Source organism: Halteromyces radiatus, assembly GCF_025201355.1.
Source record: "Halteromyces radiatus strain CBS 162.75 chromosome Unknown BX664scaffold_3, whole genome shotgun sequence".
NCBI classification, from domain to species: domain Eukaryota; kingdom Fungi; phylum Mucoromycota; class Mucoromycetes; order Mucorales; family Cunninghamellaceae; genus Halteromyces; species Halteromyces radiatus.
This window is the reverse complement of record NW_026251689.1, coordinates 1,648,944-1,675,002: the sequence shown is the minus strand read 5'-3', so window position 1 is coordinate 1,675,002 and position 26,059 is coordinate 1,648,944. Positions and strand designations below refer to the sequence as shown.

General features: G+C 33.6%; 11 protein-coding genes across 11 annotated transcripts; 4 read left to right on the top strand and 7 right to left on the bottom strand.

Annotated features, from left to right (window-relative positions):
- Positions 1–133: 133 nt before the first annotated feature.
- Positions 134–1,943, bottom strand: BX664DRAFT_328918 (Peroxin/Dysferlin domain-containing protein). Its single transcript, XM_051544682.1, has 3 exons — positions 856–1,943; positions 690–748; positions 134–594 (listed from the first exon to the last, which is right to left on the bottom strand). The coding sequence occupies exons 1-3, from the start codon at positions 1,909–1,911 to the stop codon at positions 213–215; spliced, it is 1,497 nt and encodes a 498-aa protein (XP_051401546.1). The 5' UTR covers positions 1,912–1,943; the 3' UTR covers positions 134–212.
- A 213-nt stretch (positions 1,944–2,156) lies between these two features.
- On the bottom strand, positions 2,157–3,781 carry BX664DRAFT_294600 (RNA polymerase I associated factor, A49-like protein). Its single transcript, XM_051542108.1, has 4 exons — positions 3,657–3,781; positions 3,411–3,582; positions 2,635–3,336; positions 2,157–2,557 (listed from the first exon to the last, which is right to left on the bottom strand). The coding sequence occupies exons 1-4, from the start codon at positions 3,757–3,759 to the stop codon at positions 2,278–2,280; spliced, it is 1,257 nt and encodes a 418-aa protein (XP_051401545.1). The 5' UTR covers positions 3,760–3,781; the 3' UTR covers positions 2,157–2,277.
- Positions 3,782–3,950: 169 nt separating this feature from the next.
- Positions 3,951–5,106, top strand: BX664DRAFT_328915 (uncharacterized protein). Its single transcript, XM_051544681.1, has one exon. The coding sequence runs from the start codon at positions 4,063–4,065 to the stop codon at positions 4,972–4,974; it is 912 nt and encodes a 303-aa protein (XP_051401544.1). The 5' UTR covers positions 3,951–4,062; the 3' UTR covers positions 4,975–5,106.
- A 261-nt stretch (positions 5,107–5,367) lies between these two features.
- BX664DRAFT_328913 (Nuf2 family-domain-containing protein) lies at positions 5,368–7,378 on the top strand. The gene is made up of 9 exons (XM_051544680.1): positions 5,368–5,664; positions 5,740–5,786; positions 5,848–6,007; positions 6,090–6,163; positions 6,287–6,443; positions 6,506–6,595; positions 6,670–6,927; positions 6,995–7,189; positions 7,262–7,378. The coding sequence occupies exons 1-9, from the start codon at positions 5,386–5,388 to the stop codon at positions 7,364–7,366; spliced, it is 1,365 nt and encodes a 454-aa protein (XP_051401543.1). The 5' UTR covers positions 5,368–5,385; the 3' UTR covers positions 7,367–7,378.
- A 936-nt stretch (positions 7,379–8,314) lies between these two features.
- Positions 8,315–10,473, top strand: BX664DRAFT_348331 (cytochrome P-450 cyp509A1; the record flags this gene model as incomplete). Its single annotated transcript, XM_051547571.1, has 7 exons — positions 8,315–8,696; positions 8,764–8,876; positions 8,977–9,493; positions 9,572–9,986; positions 10,100–10,114; positions 10,202–10,269; positions 10,355–10,473. The coding sequence occupies 7 exons, from the start codon at positions 8,315–8,317 to the stop codon at positions 10,471–10,473; spliced, it is 1,629 nt and encodes a 542-aa protein (XP_051401542.1).
- A 1,012-nt stretch (positions 10,474–11,485) lies between these two features.
- Positions 11,486–13,561, top strand: BX664DRAFT_277807 (cytochrome P450). The gene is made up of 6 exons (XM_051541379.1): positions 11,486–11,868; positions 11,940–12,055; positions 12,114–12,274; positions 12,363–12,724; positions 12,797–13,282; positions 13,363–13,561. The coding sequence occupies exons 1-6, from the start codon at positions 11,508–11,510 to the stop codon at positions 13,479–13,481; spliced, it is 1,605 nt and encodes a 534-aa protein (XP_051401541.1). The 5' UTR covers positions 11,486–11,507; the 3' UTR covers positions 13,482–13,561.
- A 130-nt stretch (positions 13,562–13,691) lies between these two features.
- Positions 13,692–16,105, bottom strand: BX664DRAFT_328906 (cytochrome P-450 cyp509A1). The gene is made up of 7 exons (XM_051544679.1): positions 15,718–16,105; positions 15,509–15,621; positions 14,905–15,421; positions 14,404–14,818; positions 14,293–14,307; positions 14,112–14,179; positions 13,692–14,025 (listed from the first exon to the last, which is right to left on the bottom strand). The coding sequence occupies exons 1-7, from the start codon at positions 16,097–16,099 to the stop codon at positions 13,907–13,909; spliced, it is 1,629 nt and encodes a 542-aa protein (XP_051401540.1). The 5' UTR covers positions 16,100–16,105; the 3' UTR covers positions 13,692–13,906.
- Positions 16,106–16,622: 517 nt separating this feature from the next.
- BX664DRAFT_328904 (cytochrome P-450 cyp509A1) lies at positions 16,623–18,654 on the bottom strand (the record flags this gene model as incomplete). The annotated part of the gene is made up of 6 exons (XM_051544678.1): positions 16,623–16,868; positions 16,974–17,041; positions 17,236–17,650; positions 17,737–18,253; positions 18,351–18,463; positions 18,552–18,654. The coding sequence occupies 6 exons, from the start codon at positions 18,652–18,654 to the stop codon at positions 16,750–16,752; spliced, it is 1,335 nt and encodes a 444-aa protein (XP_051401539.1). The 3' UTR covers positions 16,623–16,749.
- A 1,021-nt stretch (positions 18,655–19,675) lies between these two features.
- BX664DRAFT_313178 (cytochrome P-450 cyp509A1) lies at positions 19,676–21,846 on the bottom strand (the record flags this gene model as incomplete). Its single annotated transcript, XM_051542621.1, has 7 exons — positions 19,676–19,794; positions 19,881–19,948; positions 20,043–20,057; positions 20,140–20,554; positions 20,646–21,162; positions 21,263–21,372; positions 21,465–21,846. The coding sequence occupies 7 exons, from the start codon at positions 21,844–21,846 to the stop codon at positions 19,676–19,678; spliced, it is 1,626 nt and encodes a 541-aa protein (XP_051401538.1).
- A 666-nt stretch (positions 21,847–22,512) lies between these two features.
- BX664DRAFT_100406 (uncharacterized protein) lies at positions 22,513–22,847 on the bottom strand. Its single transcript, XM_051539662.1, has one exon. The coding sequence runs from the start codon at positions 22,783–22,785 to the stop codon at positions 22,597–22,599; it is 189 nt and encodes a 62-aa protein (XP_051401537.1). The 5' UTR covers positions 22,786–22,847; the 3' UTR covers positions 22,513–22,596.
- A 1,888-nt stretch (positions 22,848–24,735) lies between these two features.
- On the bottom strand, positions 24,736–26,059 carry BX664DRAFT_328893 (uncharacterized protein; the record flags this gene model as incomplete). Its single annotated transcript, XM_051544677.1, has 2 exons — positions 25,141–26,059; positions 24,736–25,045 (listed from the first exon to the last, which is right to left on the bottom strand). Coding segments are annotated over exons 1-2 (971 nt in total), but the record flags the coding sequence as incomplete, so codon positions are not given.

Genomic DNA, 26,059 nt, shown 5'->3' with positions numbered 1-26,059 from the left:
ATTTATCCACACATTCACATTCAGTGTATCTATCTTTCCCGTCGTTCATCAACATCATTTATCATCATATATCATCATTCATCATCATCCGACGCCACAGAAAGTCCGAGTGATCAAATATTATAATAATAATTTTTTAAAAAAAAAAAAAAAAAGACTACGCTTTTATTGATAGATTCGCTAAACATGATACCATAAAAAAAAATCTAACACTAACTACGTTTTCGTAAATCCCCTCCGGTCAATTTTGGTTGAGACGATGCTGCTGCTGTTGTACTAATATCGTTTATTTGATGTTTACTTTCAACCAATCGAGCTCGACGACACCATCGTCTTCGTCTTGTAAAAGTTTGCATGGTTGGCATACCGGTCAAATGGTGCCAAGCATTGTTTCCATATTCCCAACCGTTGTGATCCACACGTCCATCCAATTCACCAGTCATGTCGACCCACCAATCTGCATCCGCCCAATACCATGTCTTTTGTATCACTTGTTTAATATCCTGATCATGATCCACTACGATCGTACTTTCAGTTGTTTCGGGTAACTTGAATTCTTCTTTAGATGTAATTGAAACCAATTGGGAATCCGTCCTATAAGTCATCAACGAAAAAAAAAAAAATCATAAACACTTAACTAATTTTTTTCTTTTCTTTTTTTTTTTTTTTTTTTTTTTTTTGGCTTTTACCAAGGTCCACGTTCATTACTGAGCATGTTAGTCGTCCAGTTGGCACCTAACCACCAACGCTATAATAAAAGATGTAAAAAAAAAAAAAAAAATCATTCCAGAAAACATCAGTATCTTCTTTTTTTTTTCCAGTTATATTATCATCTATTTATTTTTTGATTTTTACCTGGTTTTCATAGACTTCAAATTGGAATACCATTTCATTCTTCGTGATTTTCTTGTTTTGTTGATCATCCTTGTCACGTTGTTCTTGAAGAGTAGTCAACATGGATGATTTTTCCTTGCCAACGCGTTTCCGTACATAAGAAAACCATTGTTTGAATGGATTGGTACGAGGAGAAAGAGACGGCTTGGTCGGTGTTAGCATGCCCAGAAAATCAAACGCCCTCCAAGAAGTGATGAAGGCCACAGCGTATGCCCAGAAAACCGAGACAACATAACGTAAAACAGTATGCCGAGCCACAGCCGAAAGGATGACATTGAACCATGGAGAGTACCTTAATAAAGCAAGGGAGCCCACCAAAGCAAAGATACCATGAGAATCCAAGAAAAAGACCAAAAGGAACCAGGCTGGAATCAAGTAGATCAAAGCACCTAGAACAGCTACAAGTATTTCGGGGCGAGAACCATCCAAATAATTGTATATAAAATGATTGACATCCCCAAGAAGACGATCGACAAAAAGGTTGATGACCATGATATTCTGTAAGGTATCGTCCAGCGACACTTGACCTTGTGGTTGGATTTTTCGAGAGATGAGTTCTTCTTCTTCAGCTTCCCGTTGTTGCTGTAATCGTTGAGATAAAAGTCGTTCATCGTCATCATGATCATTGTCTTGATGTTTCAACATTTGTTTTTCGAGTTGATCAAGTCTAGCACGTTCCAAACGGTCCCGTCTTGTTCGTAAGGTGCGTACACGAAGCCAATCTCCTGCTAACTTGACAATTACCAAGGTCGGTATGCCGAGTCCAAGAAAAGTCCATGTCCAAAGACAGATACTATTCCAAATAAGAAGTGCCAATATTGATTGTCGTGGTGAACTACTTTGCCATTGAATAATGTCTATTGCTTGTCGAATTAAGTTGAGTAAAGGTCCCAAAGAGAGAAGCAGTTTCAGAATGGGTGGAGGAATATTTTCAAGAGTGTATACACTATATGGTGATGAAAAACCAGTATCATGGTTAGGAACAGCCATTGACTTTTCTTGATTAGTCAAAGGCATTCCTATTTTGTCGTTATATATGAAAAAAAAAAAAAGACGAAAGAAAAAAAAAAAAAAAAAAGGAAGGAAAGGAAAGGAAAAAAAAAAAAAAAGAAATAATTACAAGAGCAAATCTGACATGTGACAATCTTAGCTGACTTCTTAAAAACATTGATGTACCCAACAAGCAACCAAATGTAAAAAAAAATGTTATGTAAAAAAAAAGGTACAATTTTTATTCAAATGAATATATATATATGATTTAAAAAAAAAAAAGAAGAAGAAGGAGAAAAATGCAGTAAATGGAATAATAGTAACAATGAATAAATAAATCAAAATAAAAACAATATAGTCTAAATTCTATTCTAAGAAATGATAAATAAATATCTATTTACGTTTGCCACCTTTTGATAATTCGGGAAAAGTAAGAGGAACCACCAGAACAGCCTTCTTGTTAGCAGTTTTGGGATCCAAACCAGCCATCTTTGCATCTTCCACTGTAGTTCTTTCAATCTTACATCCTAGGTTTCGTAATAAGGTTTGTGCCTTGGAAGATTTGAGGGAGAGTTCATTTGCAATAATATCAGGGTACACAGTATAATCTGATACCATAAGAGATAATACCAAAATATAAAACAAAATCTTATCAGCCATGATAGGAGTACGACTATAAAAAAATATTAAAAAATATATAATAAATTATCTTTGTTGATATTTGTATATATTTTTTTTCTAGTAACTTACAGTGAATTTTCAGTGTAACGATCAGTCAAACCTTGAAGGATGATAGAAGGAGGATTCTTGAGAGCATCTTGCAAACGTTCACGGTTTAACAAATCATTTCTTTTGACTTTCGAATTGTATGCCATAAGGTACGATAAATATACTAAAAGACGAGCTCGGTGACGATCCTTTTTTCCAGTAGAATTGATAATTTGCATGATTTTAGTGTTGATAATGTTGGATCGACTATATGGTAACCAGTTTTGAACACTTTCCAAAGTATCTTGTTTGAGTAAATCCTTAATATCGATTGAATTGAGTTCATCTTGAGTCACAATACTATCAAGATCATATGCTGTTTCAGGGGAATCCGCATCCATATTGAAGCTGGGTAATGGTAAACTGCTTTTGACTTGTTGACGTAAAGATGATTGAGTAGGTAAAGATGCTGTAGCAATACCCACTTCTCGTTGTACGTCTGCCAATTCATCCAACATTGTTTCAGTTTTGACCATATTTCGTTCTTCATCACGTAATTGTTGTTTGGCTTTAGCTGTACCAAATGTCATACCCAAATCAGCACGTTGTAACTTGAAACTCTTGTTATGAATAACGTCAGCATCATGACTTGCTAGTGCTTTCACCTTGCGTCGCATAGATAATACTTTGGCAGGAGTCACAGTTACTTCTTGATTCTTTTTTGAGTATACACCAATATAATAACTAGAATATACATATATATATAGGTAAGTAAGATAAGTTGGCTTAAATAGATATATAATAATAGATTTACTTACTTGCAATGAAGATCACGAGGACTATCTTCACCAAAGTTGGAACCAGTAAAAATAACCTTTTCAGTTTCACCAATCAAGACTCTTTCATTTGCTTTTTCAGTACTGGTTTGATAATTGCGTTTATAAGGAGTGAAAGGAGTTTCGGCGGGAGGAACAGTACCAGGGAAAGTTGCTAAAAAAAAAAAAAAGGAATTAGTTAATTAAACTGTTATATTGTTTTGAATTTTTTTTTATTTTCTTGAATACCTAGAATGGGAGTTTCACTTTCTTTTGAAACATTGGCCAAGGAGATGGTGGTTAGTTTTTTGTCAGATTTGCCTTCAGTTTCCGAGTGCTTTCGTTTTCCCATTATATCAATATATGGCTTTCTTTAAAAGAAAGAAGAAAGGACGAGAAAAAAAAAATCAAAAAAAAAAAAATTGAGAGACTGGTTTTCTTTCCTCTGCCAAAATTTGAAATCAGGTGACTAGATCAGATTAAAACAGCGCGTAATGCTTTTCGCAGTTGTTGAATGTAACCCAGGTTTTGGCTTCTTCTTTTCTTCTTTTTACATACTTTATCAACACTGAATAGAAACAATATAAATCTCTCTCTTTCTCTCTTTTTTTTTTTCTATATTTCTTTTTATTTTGTATTACATTGGCTATTACCAATGCTGGATCAATTACCTTTAGAGGTTTTATATCAAATACTAGTATATGTCCCTTTTGCCACCTTCCAAAGCCTTTATCTGGCTCTACCAGAACAAGTAATTGATACAGCATTACTTCTCAAAATCAGACGACAATATGGTGAACAAAGAAAAACCCTTATGGAACTTGTATCTACTAATCTTCATGAACTCATGGCTCCACCTCAACAATATTTATCGTCTAGTATATACCAGTTATATCAAGAAAAAACGACCAATGAATCATCAATATCACTCTTCTTTAAATATATGGATATGGAGAATCGAATTATTTGGTTAGCCCCTGATATCAATTCAACACAATATTATTTTGAAGTTAAGGATTTTTATGTATCACATGGCAAGTTGATTTTACGACAAGGAGGATGTAATAAAGTATTGGATTCTTTATGGGATATTCGAAGCAAATTTCCATCCTCTCGCACTGGTGATTTTTCTGGTATAAGTATGGATAACAATTCATCACAGGAACAATTTGGTAAAAATAGAATACAAATACCGATCACAATCGACACTTCTTCTTATGGACAAGATACTATGAAAACTCAAATGGTTGACCGGATAGATACTACCAGTTGGAATGGAAAAAAAGATCAATTACAAGCTATTATTCTCGATGGATGCTGTGTATTAATGTGTGAAAAGGGACAAGATGAAACCGGAGGTCAGGACAGCAATCATCAATCACTTTTTATGACAACCACTCGATACGGATTTCCACCAAGACCTCCTATATCAATGAATTATTTAAAACAACTACCAATGGGTTATTCCAGGTATATGGTATCTCCTTGGCAGTCTACTTTTACTTGTGGTTACTTTGTTATTGAACAGTTGGCAATTAGTGTCTCTGATTTTCTTTCTTTCTACTAGTTTTTAGATTTTTATTTATCTTTATTTTTATTCTTATTATTTGTTATTCAATATATCTTTTATATATATCCTCTTTGTATACATTCATTTAATTGAAACAAAATAAAAGAACTCCTTTCATTTTGATACATACTTATGACATCAATATTTGGGTAACATATAAACTGACTGAATACATATTATTATTGTTACAAAGTTTTCATGATGACCAATAATAATCCCTAAAATGGAAATTAATTCAAAGTTCAATCCCTAATGCAAATTACCTTTTACTCATATACCATTTGTTTGATGAACTCAAGTGGATTCTTGAAGTAGCGGTCTTTGAAAAATAATCAGAGTGTAACTAAAAAAAAAAAAAAAAAAAAATGATGCCTTACACACTTCTTTCCTCTCTTTATCATTATTATAATGAATCACTCACGAATCAGTTCGACCACAAGGCGATTTTCCAGTCATCTTTTAAACGATCACAATACCTTTTATGAAGTACCAACTCTGTCAACATCTCAAATACTTCAATGTTTACACGAAGTGAACATACAGATCACACAACAAGATTTATTACACCCAACTAAACAACGCGTTTACTTATTATACAAAATATTATTACAACTGCTCATGCCATGGCAAACAAAAGCTCTTGAAAATGAACGACATAAAAGGCGTTTACAAAATCCCAATGATTCAGTAAGAGATCTTTTCTATTTCCCTAGATTATCAGTTTGCTTTTTACTTATATATTGAACTCTGTATTTTTCTTAGGACGTATATCAATCTATTAACGATCATATATCTCTTTACCATTATTTGTACGTTCTTACAGGGTATATTTCAATACTTCTTCTAATCGTTTTTTTTATATATATATAGCAAGCTCCTTCTCAGTAAAATCGGTTATCATGATTTTTTTTTAGGCGACATTGAAAATCCATCCCCTTCACGGTTAGCAAAAGTTCTTAGTGTTATCATCAACTATATCAAATCACGCGATGCCAATTGGCAAGGTTTTGAAGCTCTGGCGACACATGAGGTAATTTTTCTCAAAAAAAAAAAAAAAAAAGCCAATGACATTTATTTTCAGAAACAAAGATATTGATACTATTTTACTATAGGAAGATACCTTACTGGAAATACAAAAGTTACTTGGTGAAATCGATGATTTACAAAAACAAAACTCGGAAACCCAGTAAGTGACAAACAATAGAAGGAATAGGCTAACTCATTAGTGTCTATTCAGGAATCAGTGATCATTATTAATTTTATCTACTTTTTTATTATTATTATTATTATTATTATTATTATTTGATAGAACCAAGTTAAACAGTATGGAGCCAGAAATGAATGAAATGAAATCACAAGTAGACGAAGCGGATCAGACTATTCGGCAATTAGAAGGATTAGTAGAAAAATATCAATCAGATATCAGTTTACTGAAAATCAAGAGACATTCTCTGAAGGAAAAATTTGTAAGACATATATAAGAAAAAAAAATCAGTGTAGTCATATTAATGATCTTCTTCTTTTATAGCAAGAATCTCATCAGGCGTTTTCGACAATGATGGATGAAACGAAAAAACTTGTAGCGAGAGCTGAATACGATCCTGCCCAAGCTTCAATGGTATGTATGAAAAAATAAATAAATAATAAAAAATTGTGTTTTATGTTATTAATATTACATATGGATATGAATAGAATCTGAAAAAAGCTCAGGAGACCTTCCAACAGAACAAGACATCTATTGAAACAACAAGTCAGGCACTCAGATCATTCGAAAAAATGTCAGAAAAACAACTACAAGTTTTAGACAGAATCACAAAAGGGAATGATTTACAAAAAGATGTACTATATCAATCCATAAAGAAAGACCAATTAAATTCAAATATCAAGGAACTTGAACGAAAAATAGATGGTGATGATCCAAATGTCAAGGATTCTGTGGATTATGGCAACGTAACTTAAAAAAAAAAAAATAGGCATTGAGAAACAAAATTGATTTTTCTTTTGTTTATTACTGTAGGAAATTCGGAAAAAGTATAGGGAATTGGAAGTAGCATTGGCCAAGTTATATGAACAACAACAGAAAAAAAGAAAAACGATGCAACTACATTTATTGAAACATGAAGCTGAACATGAAGAAGTTAATCAGGAAGTAGCAGCCACTCAACAGGAACAAACTTTATGTGCAGAAAGGATCCATCAACTTCAATCTCAAGTAAATAAAATAATGAATGAATCCAAAAAAAAAAAAAAAAATATCTTACCAAATTTTATTCTTCACTCTTAGATGGATCTTATGCAAAAAGAACTTGAACAAAATGTGACCAGAATGAATGGAATTGTAGATAGATTATTGATAGCTCGTGAAGACATGATTATTCTTAATTACTGAATAAAAGTTTACTTGTCATATATATATATATATATATATATTATTTTTGTCTACTCTGTTTTTGTTATACCGTTTTTCTTTTTTTATGCATCTCTGATTTCAACGTATGCTATTTACATATAAATGTGGGCTTGTTCTACTTTTTACACTTTATTCAATCAAATACTATACAATTGCCAAGGCAAATAATATAGCTGACTTTTCACTTCATCAACAACGTGACAGAATGCGGACAACATCGCCGAAACAACAGATGACCTCGATGATACTTCTAAAGAAGTCTATGTTAATGATAACGATAATTATTATTACATTGATGTACAGCTGATAATGGTTGATTGATTGATATTGATGACAGAATAATGATTGATTGATGCTTTTAGCTGATGATGATAGTTATTCATACTAATCATTATTGATAACTACTTATTATCAATAGTTTACATTTGTGAACAATCACTTTCTCTAAATTAATATTGATACAAGCTATTAAACCTTAGAACATTAATGTTTTTCATTTTTCTCAGTTTATTCTTTTACAAAGAACATAATGATGTTGTTTTCCTTTTCTTTGTTTATAATAAGACTTCCTTTTTTTTTTCTTTGGGAGGGGAAGGTAGTGATACAATAGATCTAAAACTTTTCAAATAAATAATTGCACTACCTCACACCGGTAAGATCGCCATCGGTAATAGCGCCGTTGATTTATCAAAACAAGTAGCTCAGCTTAGGAATTCATATACTTTTTTAATAATAGTTGAATCATATCCCCTCCGGTACCATTTTTCACAGCATCACTTTAATGCCTTACCACTCCTGCCAACCAATGGGATCTGGTCGGTGAGTGAATCGTATTTTTTTTTCCTGGCTATAAAACGCCAAAGGTTTCCTGCTCCTTTCTTTTTTTTTTTTTCTTTCTTTCTTACCATACTCCTTTCACTATATATAATGTCACAACTTCTTCAATCATTGGATTTGGGCAAGAACTTACAAACACTGTTGGTTTGGTATAATAAATACTTGTCAAAGTATACTGATACAAGAGTCAAACGTATTACTATTGGTTTCAGCATTGCTATCCTTCTCCTTTGTCGTAAAGTGTACCATATCACTGTCCCTCCCAAGAATCTACGACACATCCCTCATATCAAGTTTATTGACACTGTCAAATCGTTTGCTATCAACAAGCTTTCTACCAGCGACAATTTTAAACAAATAAATTCATCAATAGTACGCGACAGTAATGGAATTTACGTTAGTTGGGATAGAGAAGGCTGGATGGTTACTGTCGCCAATCCTGAAGCTGTAAAGCAGGTGTTTATGAAGTCAGGTACATCAAAAAAAAAAAAAGTTATTATATTTTATCTTATTCTTTTACCTTTTTTTTTTCACTCTAGATATCTTCCCAAAATTGGATGTAGACAATTTCCCTGGTAGTCTAGGTAGTCGATTCATCAGCAGCTCGAACATTTTACAAGTAAATGGTCAAGAATGGAAGAAGCATCGAAAGGTAATAATAAAATGGATGAATGCTATCATTAGTTGAACATCATGTGTAAAAAAGTTACTTATCAGATTTCAAATCATATCTTTTTAATTTTATATTTTAGCTTGCGAATCCTGCTTTCCATAGATCAATGCCTGTGAAATTTTTTGGTGAAAAGTCGCAAGAACTCTTTAACTATTTGAACAAGGAAAATCCTGGTGATAGCTTTATAGTGGATGTTGGGAATATCATGGAACGCGTGACATTGGATGTGATCGGAATGGCTGGATTTGGCTTCAATTTCAGCTCTCTCCTGGATAAGAATAGTGAATGGAAGCAAATTTATGATGATGTTAATCGCAATGTTATGGATCCTATGTATGCGCTTTTCCCTTTTTTGGAACAAAAGTTTTTATGGCTTTTCCCAAAGCGTCAACAAGCTCACAAGACATTGGACAAGTTTTTGGGTATGCTCAATGGAATCGTGGAACATAAGCGACAAGTACTCAAGAATAATATTGACAATAACGTGGAAGAAGCTGAAAAGGATTTATTAACTCTGATGATTGAAAGTGAACTTCGTGGTGAAGGTGTTTTGACCAATGAAGAACTTATGGCTGATCTTGGTGTTTTCTTTGTTGGTAAGTGAAAAGTAATATATATATATATATATATATATATGTATGTATGTATTTACCATTTTTATTATTTTGATATAGCTGGCCATGATACTACTTCGTTTGCATTATCAGCTGTTATTTATTATTTGGCTAAATATCCTGATATCCAAGAAAAGGCTCGTCAAGAAATCAACAATGTTCTCTGTCCTGATGGTGAACCCAAGGAAGATATATTAGTGACTGCCGAACAAACCAAACAATTTATCTATTTGAATCAAGTTATCAAAGAAACTTTACGTATTGCTGGATCTGTTGTCATGCTTGCTGTTCCTAGACGTACAACGGAAGATGTCATGTTATCTGGTACTCTGATTCCTAAGAACACCCTGGTCAGTGTCAATATATATGATTTGCATCACAATCCCGATGTGTGGACAAACCCAGAAACTTTCGATCCTGACCGCTTTTCTCCGGGTGCTGAAGCAGATCAAAAGGTTGGTACTGGATTAGCATGGTGAGTAACACAAGGATATAATGATGGATGATGATTCATTACTAATATTCTCCATTTCTTTTTCTTTTCTTTCTTTTTTTTTTTTTTGTCATTAATAACTACTTAATTGCTAGGGTTCCATTCGCAAAGTAAGTAAAGACAGGAAAGAAAGAGGAAAAAAATCTCTACAAGATAATAATATTCATTCATTTGTATTTTTTTTTTTTTTATTACAGTGGATCAAGAGTTTGCATCGGTCAAAACTTTAGTCTTATGGAACAACGTGTGATTCTCTCTGGTTTGTGTAAGTATAAAAGATGATATACTTTCCTATTTTTTATTATTATTATTATTTTCAATTCTAACACTTGTTTTATTTTTGAATATAGTGAGACGATATCACTGGAACCTTCCAAATGGCTCACTACACAAAGAAGAGCTCATCACTGGCAACTCCTTTATTATGAGTGCGAAGAAACTCGATATCGAATTCCACAAACGATTTTAAATGATTCTATGGTCTCGTTTGCTGTTATTTACATCCATCCAATATAGTATTGTTATAATTATTACTTTTTACCCATTTGTATTATCCAATGAAATAAAACACACCATTCCTTCTATTTTTTTTTTATTTTGTTATTTTTTTTATTATTGAACAAGAGATCCGTGTGAAAATAAAAATTATTTATATGTTTGTGATATTACAGTTTATTTGAATTTAAGTTCCCCACTTTCTTGGCTCAACGATTTAGATCGTCTATCCTACTAATAATATGAAATCGGAGGTACAACCGTGTGTGGAACGAATGCCACAAGCGTTACTGGATCAATCTTTTATGATTTTTCAATTCTGGTTCTTATCATGAATAAAACAAGTGACGAATAGTCATCCAGATAATGAAATTGCTAAAATTTCATCAAAGCAATAAAGTCTAAACAAGTAAGGAAATAAACGTCAACAAAGAAAATATATATATATACTCCCATCACGGGGTAAAACGGGAAAATTGATGATTTCCAAGTGAAAGAAGGAAAAAGAAAGGATAATCATCGTAAAAATCATCCTCTTATGATCATGATGTTTTTTTTTAAAAAAAAATTTATTTCAACAGCGTTTCTTATGATGATAAAAGTAATGATATTAATAATGATGGTAATGGCAATGGTCATATTGTTTGGTAGTGGCAATGGTAATGATGATGATCGTGATTGATCTATTGGTTGTCGGTTAAAGGAGAAAAGAAAAACCGTCTTGGCCAATCAATTTAACCGACGAAGTAGGCTTACCCTTTTTATTTTTTTTTCTTAAAAAAAAAAGGATGTTCCTTCATTTGTTTTTCATGAGAACTTGATTGTTTGAGTCAGAAAGGAGAGATGATGTTGCAAAAGATATTCAAGATCAGCGGAAAAAGCAAATTCCGTTAAATCCTTGTATTTTGATTGGATAAAAAAATCATCCACTTTGCATAAAAAGCCTGAAAAAAAATCATTTTTTTTTTCTTTGTGCATTCCTTTTTCTTATTCCTTTTTTTTTTTATTATGGAATTAACAATGGATCATTTAAATATAATCATTACAAAAATACAGTCTCGAATACTTGAATCAAAGTCAAGAAACACTATCCTCTCTATTGGTACTGCTGTTTCCTTGGTGATTCTCTATTCTGCTTACGACAAAATAGCCAAACCACCAAAAAATCTACGTCATATCCGTCATGTCAACTTTCTCAGTTACCTTTTGCGCATGGTTCAAAAGAAGCCATTGGGTCAAATCTCTCGAGAACTCACTGTGCCATTGTTGGATCCCAAAACTGGTGAAATGTATTTGAAGAGGGACCGATTAGGCTGGACTGTCAACATTGCTAATCCAGAAGCTGCAAAAACTTTCTTCTTGAAAACAGGTATGATTTCAATTTATTTCATGTATATTGTAGTATTAATGCGTTCACTTTTTTTTTTTTTTTTTTTGTAGATCTATACCCGAAAGCAAGTTTCACACATCAATCTGGTACACTTTTCCATGATTTTCTTGGTGATGGAAATATTCTTTTTGCGAACAGCAAAACCGAATGGATGAAGCATAGAAAGGTAAATGATATTCTATGATACTTTAGACATATTCATGTACTAATTTTTTTTTCAATAGTTGGCCAATCCTGCTTTCCATCGTTCAATGCCTGTCAAGTTGTTCGCTCAACTATCTCACAAAGTGTTTAAGGTGATCGATGAAAAAATTGAACAGCCTATTCTTATCACTGATATGATGGAACGTTTCACTTTGGATGCGATCGGTTTAGCTGGCTTTGAGTACGTAGATTAAAAAAAAAAAAAAAAAAAAAAAAAAAAAAAAAAAACATTCTAACCTTTTTATCACTATTTTGTCTTACTTTCCTAGTTTTGACTTCAATTCTATACTTGATCGAAACAGTGAATGGGTCGACAACTATGCCCAGATAAAGTATGGTCTCAGTCAACCTGTTTTCTTCCTCTTCCCTTGGCTTGAAAAGAACTTTTTATGGTTATTTCCTGGTCGACGAGAACAACATAAACAAATGCAGAAATATCATAAAATGTTGGAAGGAATCATCACAAAGAAACGACTCACCTTGAAACGACAATATCAACAGAATAATGGACAAGGATTGGATGATGATGCTGAAAAGGACTTGTTGACTTTGATGTTGGAAAGCGAACTTTCTGGTGAAGGCATTCTCACAGACGAAGAACTTAAAAGTGATCTGAATGTGTTTTTCTTAGGTAAGAGTGATCTATATAATTTTTTTTTTTTTTTTGATGATGATAGTAACTCCTATTTTTTTTTGTATATAGCTGGACATGACACAACAGCAAATGCATTATCTTTCGCCATCCATGCTTTGGCTCGTGATCCTGCTTTACAACAACGTGCAAGAGACGAAGCCATTGCTGTACTTGGTGATGCCCCTGAAGACGTTTACCCGACTTTGGATGATATCAAGAAATTCGACTTTATCAGTCAAATCATGAAAGAAAATTTACGTCTTCATGGACCAGCAACTGGTGGTTTGCCTCGTAGGGTGGCTGAAGATACAGAATTAGGTGGACATTTTTTACCCAAAGGAACACCTGTGGTGGTCAACATTTACGATACCCATCATAATCCTCATGTTTGGAAGGATCCTGAACGTTTCGATGCTGATCGGTTTGCACCTGGTGGAGAAGCTGAACAACATGTACGTGGTGGTATGGCTTGGATTCCTTTCTACTCTGGTCAACGCATGTGCATTGGAATGAACTTTAGTATCAATGAACAAAAAGTCATGCTTCCTAATTTATGTAAGAAAGTCATAGCTAGATAGATTAACCTCATCATAATCAACTTGATCACTCATCTTCCTTTTTTTCTTCCACTTTAGTGAGAAAATATGAATGGTGGTTGCCTGAAGACTCGATTCACAAGGAAAACGTGATTACTGGAACTGTTGGTATCTTGTCTCCCAAAGACCTCAAGATTGTATTCAAAAGAAGATATTAGTGGTTTTTTTTTTATATTGATATATCATGTCTAGTTTAGTTGTTACATATATAATAAAGATCATACTTTTTGATTGATAATGTCCGTGTTGATGGATGAAAAAGTGCCACTTCATCCAACGAAAAAAAAAAAAAAAAAAAAAAAAAGATGTAGACGGTATAGTATCTTCTCAAAAAGTCTATAGTGCACATCTCTTCAACAAAAATAACATCCATCCAAACAGAAGACTTCGAAAAGCGTTAGAAGACTTCGAAAAGCGTTTATTTGGCATATAAAAAAAAAAAGAATAAATGAACAAATAAAGGTAATAAAATATACGACTGAAATTGTACAGATATAAAAAACTAGATGATATACGGGGTGGTCATATGTGTATGTATAAATGGATATATGAGTACTGAGTGCAAAGAAGAGATATCCAATCTTCAGAATCGTTTATGGAATTCGATATTGAGTTTCTTTGCGCTCATGATATGACTGTTGCCAGTGATGATTTTGTCAGCATGAGGTGAGTTGCTTGGGAGATTCCAGGTGTACCTTCTTACTAGATAGAAAGAAAAAAAAATAAGGATTAGTACCTCATTCAGTATAATCATTGATTCCAAGAACTCTTCCAATCCATGGACTTACGTAAACCAGCCAGAATCACACGTTGTTCCATAAGACTGAAGTTTTGACCAATGCAAACTCTTGATCCACTAATATCGTTCAAAAAAAAAAAAAAAAAAAACGATCACGTCAGTAAACGGCTATTGTTTTTATCTATTTATTCATTTATTTATTTGTTTATTTATTTATTTTGGGTACTTACTTTGCGAAAGGAACCCTATCAAAAACAATAAACGTTGATAATACAGAACAATTGTGTTAGTAATGAACTTCATCATCGATGTGCCATTTTTTTTTTTTTTTTTTTGCTTACCATGATAATCCAGCACCAATCTTTTGATCTGCTTCAGCACCAGGAGCAAAACGATCAGGATTGAACATTTCCGGATTAGTCCACACATCAGGATTGTGATGTAAATCGTATATATTGACGTTGACCAGCGTATTCTTGGGTATCATCACACCAGAGATAATAACATCTTCCGTTGCTCGTCTAGGAGTAACAAGAGTAACAACAGATCCATTTAGACGCAAGACTTCCTTGATAATTTGGTTCAGATACACAAATTCCTTGGTTTGTTCGGCGGTCACCAAAATATCCTCTTTGGGTTCACCATCAGGGCAAAGAACGTTATTGACTTCTTGACGAGCCTTTTCTTGGATATCAGGATGTTTGGCCAAGTAATAAACAGCAGCTGTTAATGCAAAAGCAGTAGTATCATGACCAGCTAATATGATTAATAAATAAAAGTATAAAATTGAGACAGGTTTAATGCACTTGATCTTCATCCATCTAATTATTCCTTTTCCTTACCAACAAAGAAAATACCCAAATCACCCATAAGTTCATCGTTGGTCAGAACACCTTCACCACGAAGTTCACTTTCAATCATCAGAGTTAATAAATCCTTTTCAGCTTCTTCCACGTTATTGTCAATATTATTCTTGAGTACTTGTCGCTTGTGTTCCACGATTCCATTGAGCATACCCAAAAACTTATCCAATGTCTTGTGAGCTTGTTGACGCTTCGGGAGAAACCATAATAACTTTTGATCCAAAAAAGGGAAAAGTGTGTATAGAGGATCACGAAGATTGCGAGTAACATCATCATATACTTTTTTCCATTCACTATTCTTGTCGGTAACGGCATTGAAGCTAAAGTCAAATCCTGCTAAACCAATGATATCCAATGTTAGGCATTCCATAAGATATCCAAAATCCACTGAGAAGCTATCACTGGGATATTCCTTGTTCAAATAAGTAAAAAGATTATGAGCGGCTTCACCAAAAAGTTTCACAGGCATAGATCTATGGAAAGCAGGGTTGGCAAGCTAATGTGTAACAATAAAAAGAGATAAGTAAGAGCCTTTTTATGGTGAAACAAATATCAATGAGAAAATATATGGTAATATTTATACCTTTCGATGCTTCTTCCACTCTTGACCATTGACTAGTAAAATATTGGAGGCTCCAACAAATCGACTATTGAGAGTGCCCCTAATTCTTGTTACATCCACTTTAGGGAAAATATCTATAAGATGACAAAAAAAAAAAAAATTAAGGACATAAATAGAAAGAACATAATAACAATATCAGTTTGCTTGTTTGTTTGCTTTTATTATTTTACCTGACTTCATAAAAACTTGTTTCGCTGCTTCAGGATTGGCAACGGATACCACCCAACCGAACCTATCCCATCGAATATAAATACCATTGTGATCACGGATTAAGGACGAGTTGAACTGCTTGAAATTGTCGCTAGTGGAGAGCTTGTTGATTACAAGAGACTTGATAGAGTCTAAGGCCTTGATATGAGGAATATGTCGAAGATTCTTGGGAGGAGTGGTCATATGGTAGAGCTTTCGGCAAACGAGGAAGAGAGCAATGGCAACAACGATAGTAATGCGTTTGCTCCTTGTGTTGGTATATTTCGACAAATATTGGTTGGAAAAACCCAGCATACTATGTAAATTTTTGTCTAAGCCAAGTGCCTGGACAAATGAGGACATGACAAAATAATAATGTGATTCAAGAGAAAAGGAAAAGAAAAAAGAAAAAGTGTTCCTCAAATTGCTACTTTTTATAACCTTGGATGAATTCATTCGCCGACACTCCCATCTCACTTGGCTTGAATGCTCTTATGATCACGTACTATTTTGGTTAGAATCCAACAAAACGGCGTTGATAATAATGGTAGTACATGTAAATAAAGCAATACAAATGTACAATTGATTGTAAAGGGGACATCTATTTTTCTTTTTAGGCTGAATCATTGAACCGCTCCACTTTAACAGATCCATGATCCCGTGTAACGTGCATTTTGTCTTGGATCACACGTGATAGTTTGGAACAAAAGACGAGCTTGATACAAAAAATCAGAAATAGTAACGATCATTTGTAATAAAACGGGTACAACAGGTTTTTCTTGCTTTCCTAGTATCATTAGTTCAAAAATAGAAGAGTCAAAACCAACTATATTTGACGATCAACAATCTATCTTTTTTTTTATTATTATTATTATTTTATAACAGAATAAAAAAGTACACTATTCTAGATAAAATGGGAATAAAATATACAACTATAATGACACCAACTAACTACATAACGATAGAGGACTAAATGTATTTGAGAGTAATTGTAAAAAGAGAATATTCTATCTTCAAAACCGCTTGTGGAATTCGATATTGAGTTTCTTTGCGCTCATGATAAGACTGTTGCCAGTGATGATTTTGTCAGCATGAGGTGAGTTGCTTGGGAGGTTCCAGGTGTACCTTCTCACTAGATACAAAAAAAAAAAAAAAAAAAAAAAAGAAAGAAATAAAGATTAGTACCTCATTCAGTATAATCATTGATTCCAAGAACTCTTCCAATCCATGGACTTACGTAAACCAGCCAAAATCACACGTTGTTCCATAAGACTGAAGTTTTGACCAATGCAAACTCTTGATCCACTAATGTCGTTCAAAGAATGAAAAAAAGAAGTTCAAGTCAATAAAAGCTTATTGTTTTATAAATATTTTTTTAGTATTTACTTTGCGAAAGGAACCCTATGAAAAATAATACAGAACAATTGTGTTAGTAATCAACTTCATCATCGATGTGCCATTTTTTTTCTTCCTATTATTTTATTTTTTCTTTTGCTTACCATGATAGTCCAGCACCAATCTTTTGATCTGCTTCAGCACCAGGAGCAAAACGATCAGGATTGAACATTTCCGGATTAGTCCACACATCAGGATTGTGATGTAAATCATATATATTGACGTTGACCAGCGTATTCTTGGGTATCATCACACCAGAGATAATAACATCTTCCGTTGCTCGTCTAGGAGTAACAAGAGTAACAACAGATCCATTTAAACGCAAGACTTCCTTGATAATTTGGTTCAGATACACAAATTCCTTGGTTTGTTCGGCGGTCACCAAAATATCCTCTTTGGGTTCACCATCAGGACAAAGAACGTTATTGACTTCTTGACGAGCCTTTTCTTGGATATCAGGATGTTTGGCCAAGTAGTAAACAGCAGCTGTTAATGCAAAAGCAGTAGTATCGTGACCAGCTAATATGATTAATAAATAAAAGTATAAAATTGAGATAGGTTTAATGCCCTTGATCTTCATCCATCTAATTATTCCTTTTCCTTACCAACAAAGAAAATACCCAAATCACCCATAAGTTCATCATTGGTCAGAACACCTTCACCACGAAGTTCACTTTCAAGCATCAGAGTTAATAAATCCTTTTCAGCTTCTTCCACGCCATTGTCGACATTTTCACGAAGAACTCGTCGTTTATGTTCCACGATTCCACTGAGCATACCCAAAAACTTGTCCAGTGTCTTGTGAGCTTGTTGACGTTTGGGGAAAAGCCATAAAAATTTTTGTTCCAGGATAGGAAAAAGTGCATACATAGGATCACGAAGATTGCGAGTGTTTTCATCATATACTTTTTTCCATTCGCTGTCCTTGTCGGTAACGGCATTGAAACTAAAACCAAATCCTGCTAAACCAATGATATCCAATGTTAGGCATTCCATAAGATATCCAAAATCCACTGAGAAGCTATCACTGGGATATTCCTTGTTCAAATAGGTAAAAAGATTATGAGCGGCTTCACCAAAAAGTTTCACAGGCATAGATCTATGGAAAGCTGGATTGGCAAGCTAATGCGTAACAAAACACCAAGAAGAAAAATCAAAAGTAATCAATATACGGTTATCTAATAAAAACCAATGAGCAACTCTATATCATTCATTATACCTTTCGATGTTTTTTCCAATCTTGACCATTGACTAATAAAATATTGGAGGTTCCAACGAACCGATTGAAGAGAGTACCATCAAAACCATTCATATCGATTTTAGGGAAAATATCTATGAAATAATACAAAAAAATTAGGAATATAAATATAAAACATGGTAACAACATTCTTTTTTTTTTTTTTTTTTTTTTGTATTTTACCTGACTTCATAAATAACTGCTTCACAGCTTCAGGATTAGCAACGGAGACCACCCAACCATTTCTATCCCATCGAACATAAACACCATTGTTGTTACGGATCATAGGTGCATTCAATCGTTTGAAGTTGTCACTGGTAGGAAGTTTGTTGATCATAAAGGACATGATAGAATCGATGAACTTGATATGAGGAATATGTCGTAGATTCTTGGGAGGAGTTGTCCTACGGTAAACCTTTTGACAAAGGAGAAGGAGAGCAATGGCGACAGCAATAGTGATACGTTTGCCTCTTGTGTTAGTGTACTTTGACATGTAAGTAGTATACCAAGTCAACACGCTTTGTAGGTTTTTGTCCAAGCCAAGTGTTTGAACAAGTCGAGACATGGCGGAAAAGTAAAGAATTGGAGTAAAAGATACGAAAAAAAAAAAAAATAAAAAATTGCCCCTCATTTATATATATCTGGAAAGTTCATTTGCCGCCAACTCTCCACTATAATTAAGGTTCTTTTACAATATTTGGTTTTACCGATATCCGAAAGACTGAAAATGGAAACCTCATGATCATAGCATTTTGACTCAATTCTAATAATACTCGGATCTTGCTGATTGTCAATACTAAACCCAAAAAGTATGCTCAACTAAGCCCACTTTTTGCTTCTTCACTGAACCTGTATGCTTTGGCCTTGATTGTCCCTGGTCTTTGTGCAATATATACTGCCCTGCTGCATCAATTAAATGAAAGGTACACGTTGCTTGGTCGGATCGAGATCAGTGTATTTAATAAAAAAGTATAAATAAAATGTCACAAAACAACTCTTTTTAAGCTTCCAAATTATCAAAAAATGTACCAGGTATTGTCATCAACAATCTTTACATTAACCCTGATCCAAATAAGAGAATATATATATGGAGTGGTTCAAAATAAAAATAAAAAAAATAAAAATAGAAAGTGTCAATGCTAATCATGATAAACAACTATTTATCTTTTTATTTATATTTAAAAAAGAGATAGTAAAGGCTGTAACGAAAGAAAGGATAAAAATATATAACTAAAAATTGAAGACTAACTAACTGTCTAATAATAGAATGTTCTGTACTTGTATTTGGTGAGAGAATCTATTGATCATCAGAATCGCTTGTGGAATTCAATATTGAGATTCTTGATGGTCATGATGATATTATTGCCAGTGATGAGCTTGTCAGTATGTGGTGAATTGTTTGGGAGCTTCCAAGTATATCGTCTCACTATATTCCAAAAAAAAAAAAAAAAAAAAAAAGAAATAAAGATCAGGTCTTAATCCACAGGAAATAATCGAAAATGATAAGCGTACGTAAACCAGCCAAGATTACACGTTGTTCCATCAGACTGAAGTTTTGACCAATACAAACTCTTGATCCACTAAAATTGTTCAAAACCAAAACAAAACAAAAAAAAATATTGATGAACAAGAGACTGCCTTTCGTAACAGAGGTGTATTTGCTTTGATACTTACTTTGAGAAAGGTGTCCTACAACGAAATAGAAATGGGAAATAGTATGGAAGAGATTAGTATTTGTCATCACCATTCACTTTTTTTTTTTTTTTTTTACCATGAGAATCCATTGCCAGATTTTCGATCAGATTCACCACCAGGAGCAAAACGTTCAGGATCAAAGGCCTCAGGGTTGTCCCAGACAGAAGGATTATGATGTAAATCATATATGCTAACGTTAACAAGGGAATTTTTGGGGATCGGTACTCCGGATAAAACGATGTCTTCAGTTACAACTCTAGGATGTACAAGCCTAACAACAGAGCCAGCAATGCGTAACGTTTCCTTGATAACTTGGTTCAGATACACTAGTTCTTTGGTTTGTTCGGCAGTTATCAAAATATCTTCTTTGGGTTCACCATCAGGACAAAGAACGTTATTGACTTCTTGACGAGCTTTTTCTTGGATATCGGGATGTTTTGCCATGTAGTAAACAGCAGCTGATAATGCAAATGAAGTAGTATCATGACCAGCTAATATGATTAGTTAAAATAATAAAGATGGTAAGTACAAAATGGTGGTATATTTAATACATTTGATCATCTAACTATTCCTTCTACTTACCAGCAAAGAAAATGGCCAAATCACCCATAAGTTCATCATTGGTCAAAACACCTTCACCACGAAGTTCACTTTCAATCATCAGAGTTAATAGATCCTTTTCAGCTTCTTCCACGCCATTGTCGACATTTTCACGAAGAACTCGTCGTTTATGTTCCACGATTCCATTGAGCATACCCAAAAACTTGTCCAATGTCTTGTGAACTTGTTGACGTTTGGGGAAAAACCATAACAATTTTTGTTCCAAAAAAGGGAAAAGAAGATACAGAGGGTCACGAACACCGAGAGAAACATCATCATAAATTTGCTTCCATTCACTATTCTTGTCCAGGACAGAGTTGAAGTTGAAGCCGAAACCTGCCATTCCGATCACATCCAATGTCACGCGTTCCATGATATTCCCAACATCCACTATAAAGCTATCACCAGGATTTTCCTTGTTCAAATAGTTAAAGAGTTCTTGTGACTTTTCACCAAAAAATTTCACAGGCATTGATCTATGGAAAGCAGGGTTCGCAAGCTAAAATATAAAATTAAAAATATGTGATTTGAAATCTAATAAGTAACTTTTTCACACATGATGTTCAACTAATGATAACATCCATCCATTTTATTATTACCTTTCGATGCTTCTTCCATTCTTGACCATTTACTTGTAAAATGTTGGAATGACCGAAAAATCGAGTTATAAAGCTGCCATTAAACTTTTTTTCAATCTTTGGAAACATGTCTGTAGTAAAGTCGAAGGATCAAAAAAAAAAAAAAAAAAAAAAAAAAAGGTTAGAATGTAAATTAAAGGTATCTTATATTTTTCACATGTACCTGACTTCATAAGTATTTGCTTCACAGCTTCAGGATTAGCAACGGATACCACCCAACCAAATCTATCGAAATGTGCATAGATCCCGTTGTTATCGCGTACTAATGATAAATGTAGTTGTTGAAAGTTGTCGCTGATAGAAAGTTTATTGATTACAAACGACCTGACAAAGTCGAGGAAACTAATGTGAGGAATGTGTCGTAGATTCTTGGGAGGAGTAGTGATTTGATAGATCTTGTGCCAAAGGAGAAGACCAACTGCGGCGACACCAATAGTAATACGTTTGCCTCTTGTATTGGTATATTGTGACAAATATTGATTGTACCAGGTCAACAAAATTTGTAATTTGTTGTCCAAATCTAGAGATTGGAAAAGTTGTAACATTGTATAAAAAGTGTTTATGATAATAAAAAAAAAAAGGAAGGAAGAAAGAAGCGAGCATGAAGCCATTGGCGTTTTATATGCGGTCAATTTCACTTTCCGCAATTTTGCCGTGACCGAGAAGAGATTCACCATAATTCCGTGATTGTTTTTAAATCACGTTATGAGCAAAAAAAAAAAAAAAAAAAAAAAAAAAAAAAAAAAAAAAAAAAAAAAAAAGGTTAAAGCGAACTTATTGTACTGGCAATGCCCTGAGCGTTAAAATTTATTTGAGTTCAATACCTTATTTTTCATTATGGAGCCAGGGTCGTACCATGCATGAAAAGTGATGAATCAATGCTAACGAGTCGGTGACTGAATAATGCCAATACTCCAGGTACTTGATTTAGATTCACTTATGCGAAAGTTGCGATAAAGAGCAATGCGTTCAATATTCTAATAACAAAGTTTATATTTAATCATAATTCTCTGTATCAATTTCACAATCTAAACCTTCCTTTTTTCAAATATATATTGTATCCTTCATTTACTGAAAAGGATGAGAACACCAAATCGCTAGATTTTTTTTTTTTTTTACCAAGATGCTAAGATACTGTTAACGACGCATGTACACTCGGATCTGGTTGAATAATCTATCCGATTTCTGTGAAACTCAATTCCCTACATGGAAGCGGATAATAATAAGTTTGATCAGGATGGCTTTGCATGGGATTTATAATCATAAGGTAAAACCAAACAATAAACCACATGAAATCAGGGTGGCGCAAGAATCATAAGAAATATGGAAATATCAGTAACAACAACTTTTGTTATATATAAGTTATACACTTTATTCAATAATAAATGACGGAATTCAAAGAATAAGATGGCGCAAAAATAGGAAATAAAATATCGTAAGGATAGAAAATAAATGACAGAAGAAAAAAAATATAATTGTCGCATAATCAAATAGAGAATATAAGAAAATAGATATCATGAAAAAAAAAGCAAATCAAAAAAAAAAAAGAAAGGAAATCCACCAATTGAGTTCACCAAGTTAACATATATATAAAAAAAATAAAAATAAAAAATGAGTAATACTTATCCAGATAAAAATATTTCACTAGCTTACCATTTAAGTGTAACGAGATCGCCGTAGCGAAAGTAGGATGGCGATAACCATCCCGGAATTTGTATTGAATAAAAAAAAAAAAAGGCTGACCGTAACCACGCAAATGCGCATTAGCGACCACGGTCAAGCCCAAAAACAAAAAAGAAGTAGATCAATTGAGAGACAGACAGAGGTGGTTGAGTTATTAAAGGATGCTTGTAAGGAAAAAGATAGGCAAAAAAAAGAAGGCAGATCAAAAAGTAAGCAGGTAGGCCAAAAAGATGAATATAATGTAAAGAAATAAAAAAAAAAAAGTTAAATCAAAGGGATCCCTTTATAAGAAAATGAATCACCCTTGCAATTATGAGCTAATTTTAGTTGATAAAATGATGAGACAAGATGTAAGCGAGTTTTATCATTTTTTTTAAATATTAGCAACATTTCTATCTTTATATCGTATCTAATTCATCATCATTTTTTTTTTTAGTATTAACAACATTTCTCTCTTTCTATTGTATTTAATTTATCATTTGTCTTTTTTAGTATCTACTTTATTATTTTTAGTATCTACTTCATCGTTTTTTTTCTTTTTTTTAGTGTTAGCAACATTTCTCTCTTAATAATAAAGTTAATTACATAGATGTTCTACATTAAATTCTATTATTACAATATTTATGTACTAAGTGATACATGGTACTGACTTGTTTTTGCCGTGTTTTAGTTTAATGACTAGATTTCTTTTTTTTTTTTCTAGTGTTCTATTTTAAATGATAGTATGATTGTGCACAGGATACTTATTATTGCCATTTTTTAATTTCCATAGGTGATCATCATTATTATTATATTGATTTATCATGTTGGCTGATAAAAGAGTGTTTTGACATTTTTCAAAGAAAAAAGGAAAAGAAAAAGAAAATGTTGTTCTGTCAGAAGGTAACCAGAATGAAGTATTTTGTATTTTATCAGTAATTTGTACAGCGATTGACGACAATGTTTCATCATCCATCATACAATCATACAATCATCCAACATACAATCATTCATTATCACATATCATCCATCATACAGTCATCCATCATCCATCCTGTAATCATCCAATATACAATCATCCGTTATCACATATTATCAATCATGAATCATCGATCATGAATCATCAATCAATTGATACCTAAAAAAGAATGGACAACACCCAAAGCTGCTAAAAATATGAAAAGCCTATGTTACTTTTCTTTTCTGTCTTTTATTATTAATAAACGCTCTGGCGCTCCGCTGGAGCTTTTCGAAATCAAAGATTGGTGTGGACTCTAGATTTTCTTTGGAAGGTGTGGACTATAGATTTGTTTGGAAAGTGTGGATTATTGAATTGATTGGAAGGTGTGGATTATATATTTTTTTTTTCTTGAAAAAGTATGGATTACTGATTTGACGAAAAGATGTGGATTATACATTTGATTGGAAGATGTTGATTATTGGTCTGATGGAAAGGTGTGGATTTTTTTTTTGTTTTTAGGAAGGTGTGAACTATTGATTTGATGCAAAGATGTGGACTACAGATTATCTTTTTAGAGGATGTTTTCATTAATCATCAATCATCATCACTAACATCGTCAAGAGGAGGAGAAAATAATTTATTGTTTTATTGAATATTGAATATATATATTATAAAAAAAAAAACTATAGAAGGACGTCGCGGTATACAATATTGGCAGTTTGTGGTTGAGAATTGCGAAGTGGTTGTGGGGTTGCCACTCGAAGATTTGACGGATCTCTTGATCGTGAGAGAGCTACATACAGTTGTCCATGGGCAAACACTTGATCTTTCAGATACACACCTACATAGTCCAGTGATTGTCCTTGACTCTTGTGGATGGTCATTGCAAATGCTGGTCGTACAGGGAATTGTCGCCTTCCAAGCTCTTTTGCTCCGCTGATAACCACTTGAAGATTCCCAATCGGTTCGTCACGATCTTGATCTACTGCTGTCATGAATTTAATGGCGTAATGGTTGTTGTCATGGACGATTTTTTGAAGAAGTTGGACGGTTTCAGGCTTCAAATGAGAGATCAAATTCGTTCGTCGTTGCAATTGTTCAAAGGTGTCATGGAAGTAAATCTATCGTAGAGAAAAAAAAAAAAAAAAAAAAAAAAAAAAAAAAAGAGGTTAGTGGATGATGATTTGATTTAAAAATATTAAATTTATATACTTGCCTGAGAAAAATTGGATTGTTGATAGTTGTTTGATCGTAAAGCACCAATACAGTGGTAAATGGTTCCGTTAATTCTGAATGTTGTTGGTCTGTTGCTACCTTGCCAAAGAAGACTTTGATCTACATTTGCCACGGTGGACGCAAAGGCAAACAAAGTATTATATGATCGAATGTTGGTGTGGAAATCCGCAATCGTTTCATTTGTGGTTCTGTCACCAAGTAACATGGAAAGCATTTCTTCTGGAGGTGGTGTTGGAAGTGGGAGGTTGATTTTACCATTTGAACAACATAAGCTGAATTGCAGACGGGTTGATGTTGCTGATTGAAGTCGTTCCTCGATACACATTAGCGCTCCGCATGTTGAACAGATAGTTTCAAATGGAGATAGTAGATGCCGGTCATAGTTGGGACCTTGATCGTCGCAAACATAGGAACCAAAGACAGATTCTTGGACAAATGAGATAGAAGAAGCAGCTTGATTGTACTGTGCGCCTAGACGCTCGTTGATGATGTTTAATTTGTTGAAAGGACATGACCTGTTATGTGCACTTGAATGACCTCTACGACCACAGCGAGAGCAAATGAGAGAAAAGTTGACGCGCTGGTTAGAATCTCCATGTAGCTGATGAGAACTTTGATGTTGATGAGAGCCTTGTTGTGGTTGAGAATCTTCATATCTTCGCCGAGTATTTCTGTTCAAAGGACAGTCATAATGGGTTGTTCGAGAATGAGTGTCAGATCCGCACCTGCATAAATTGACGATACTGTTATGCGCAGTTGGCCGTTTGTTTTGATTGAGTGGACATTCATAATGGCTTGTTCGAAGATGAGTGGTAGATCCGCACCTACAATGACGAATTGATCTGTTCATTCAAGGAATATGAAAGGATATACGAAAAAGAGAAAAGCTAAAAAAAAAA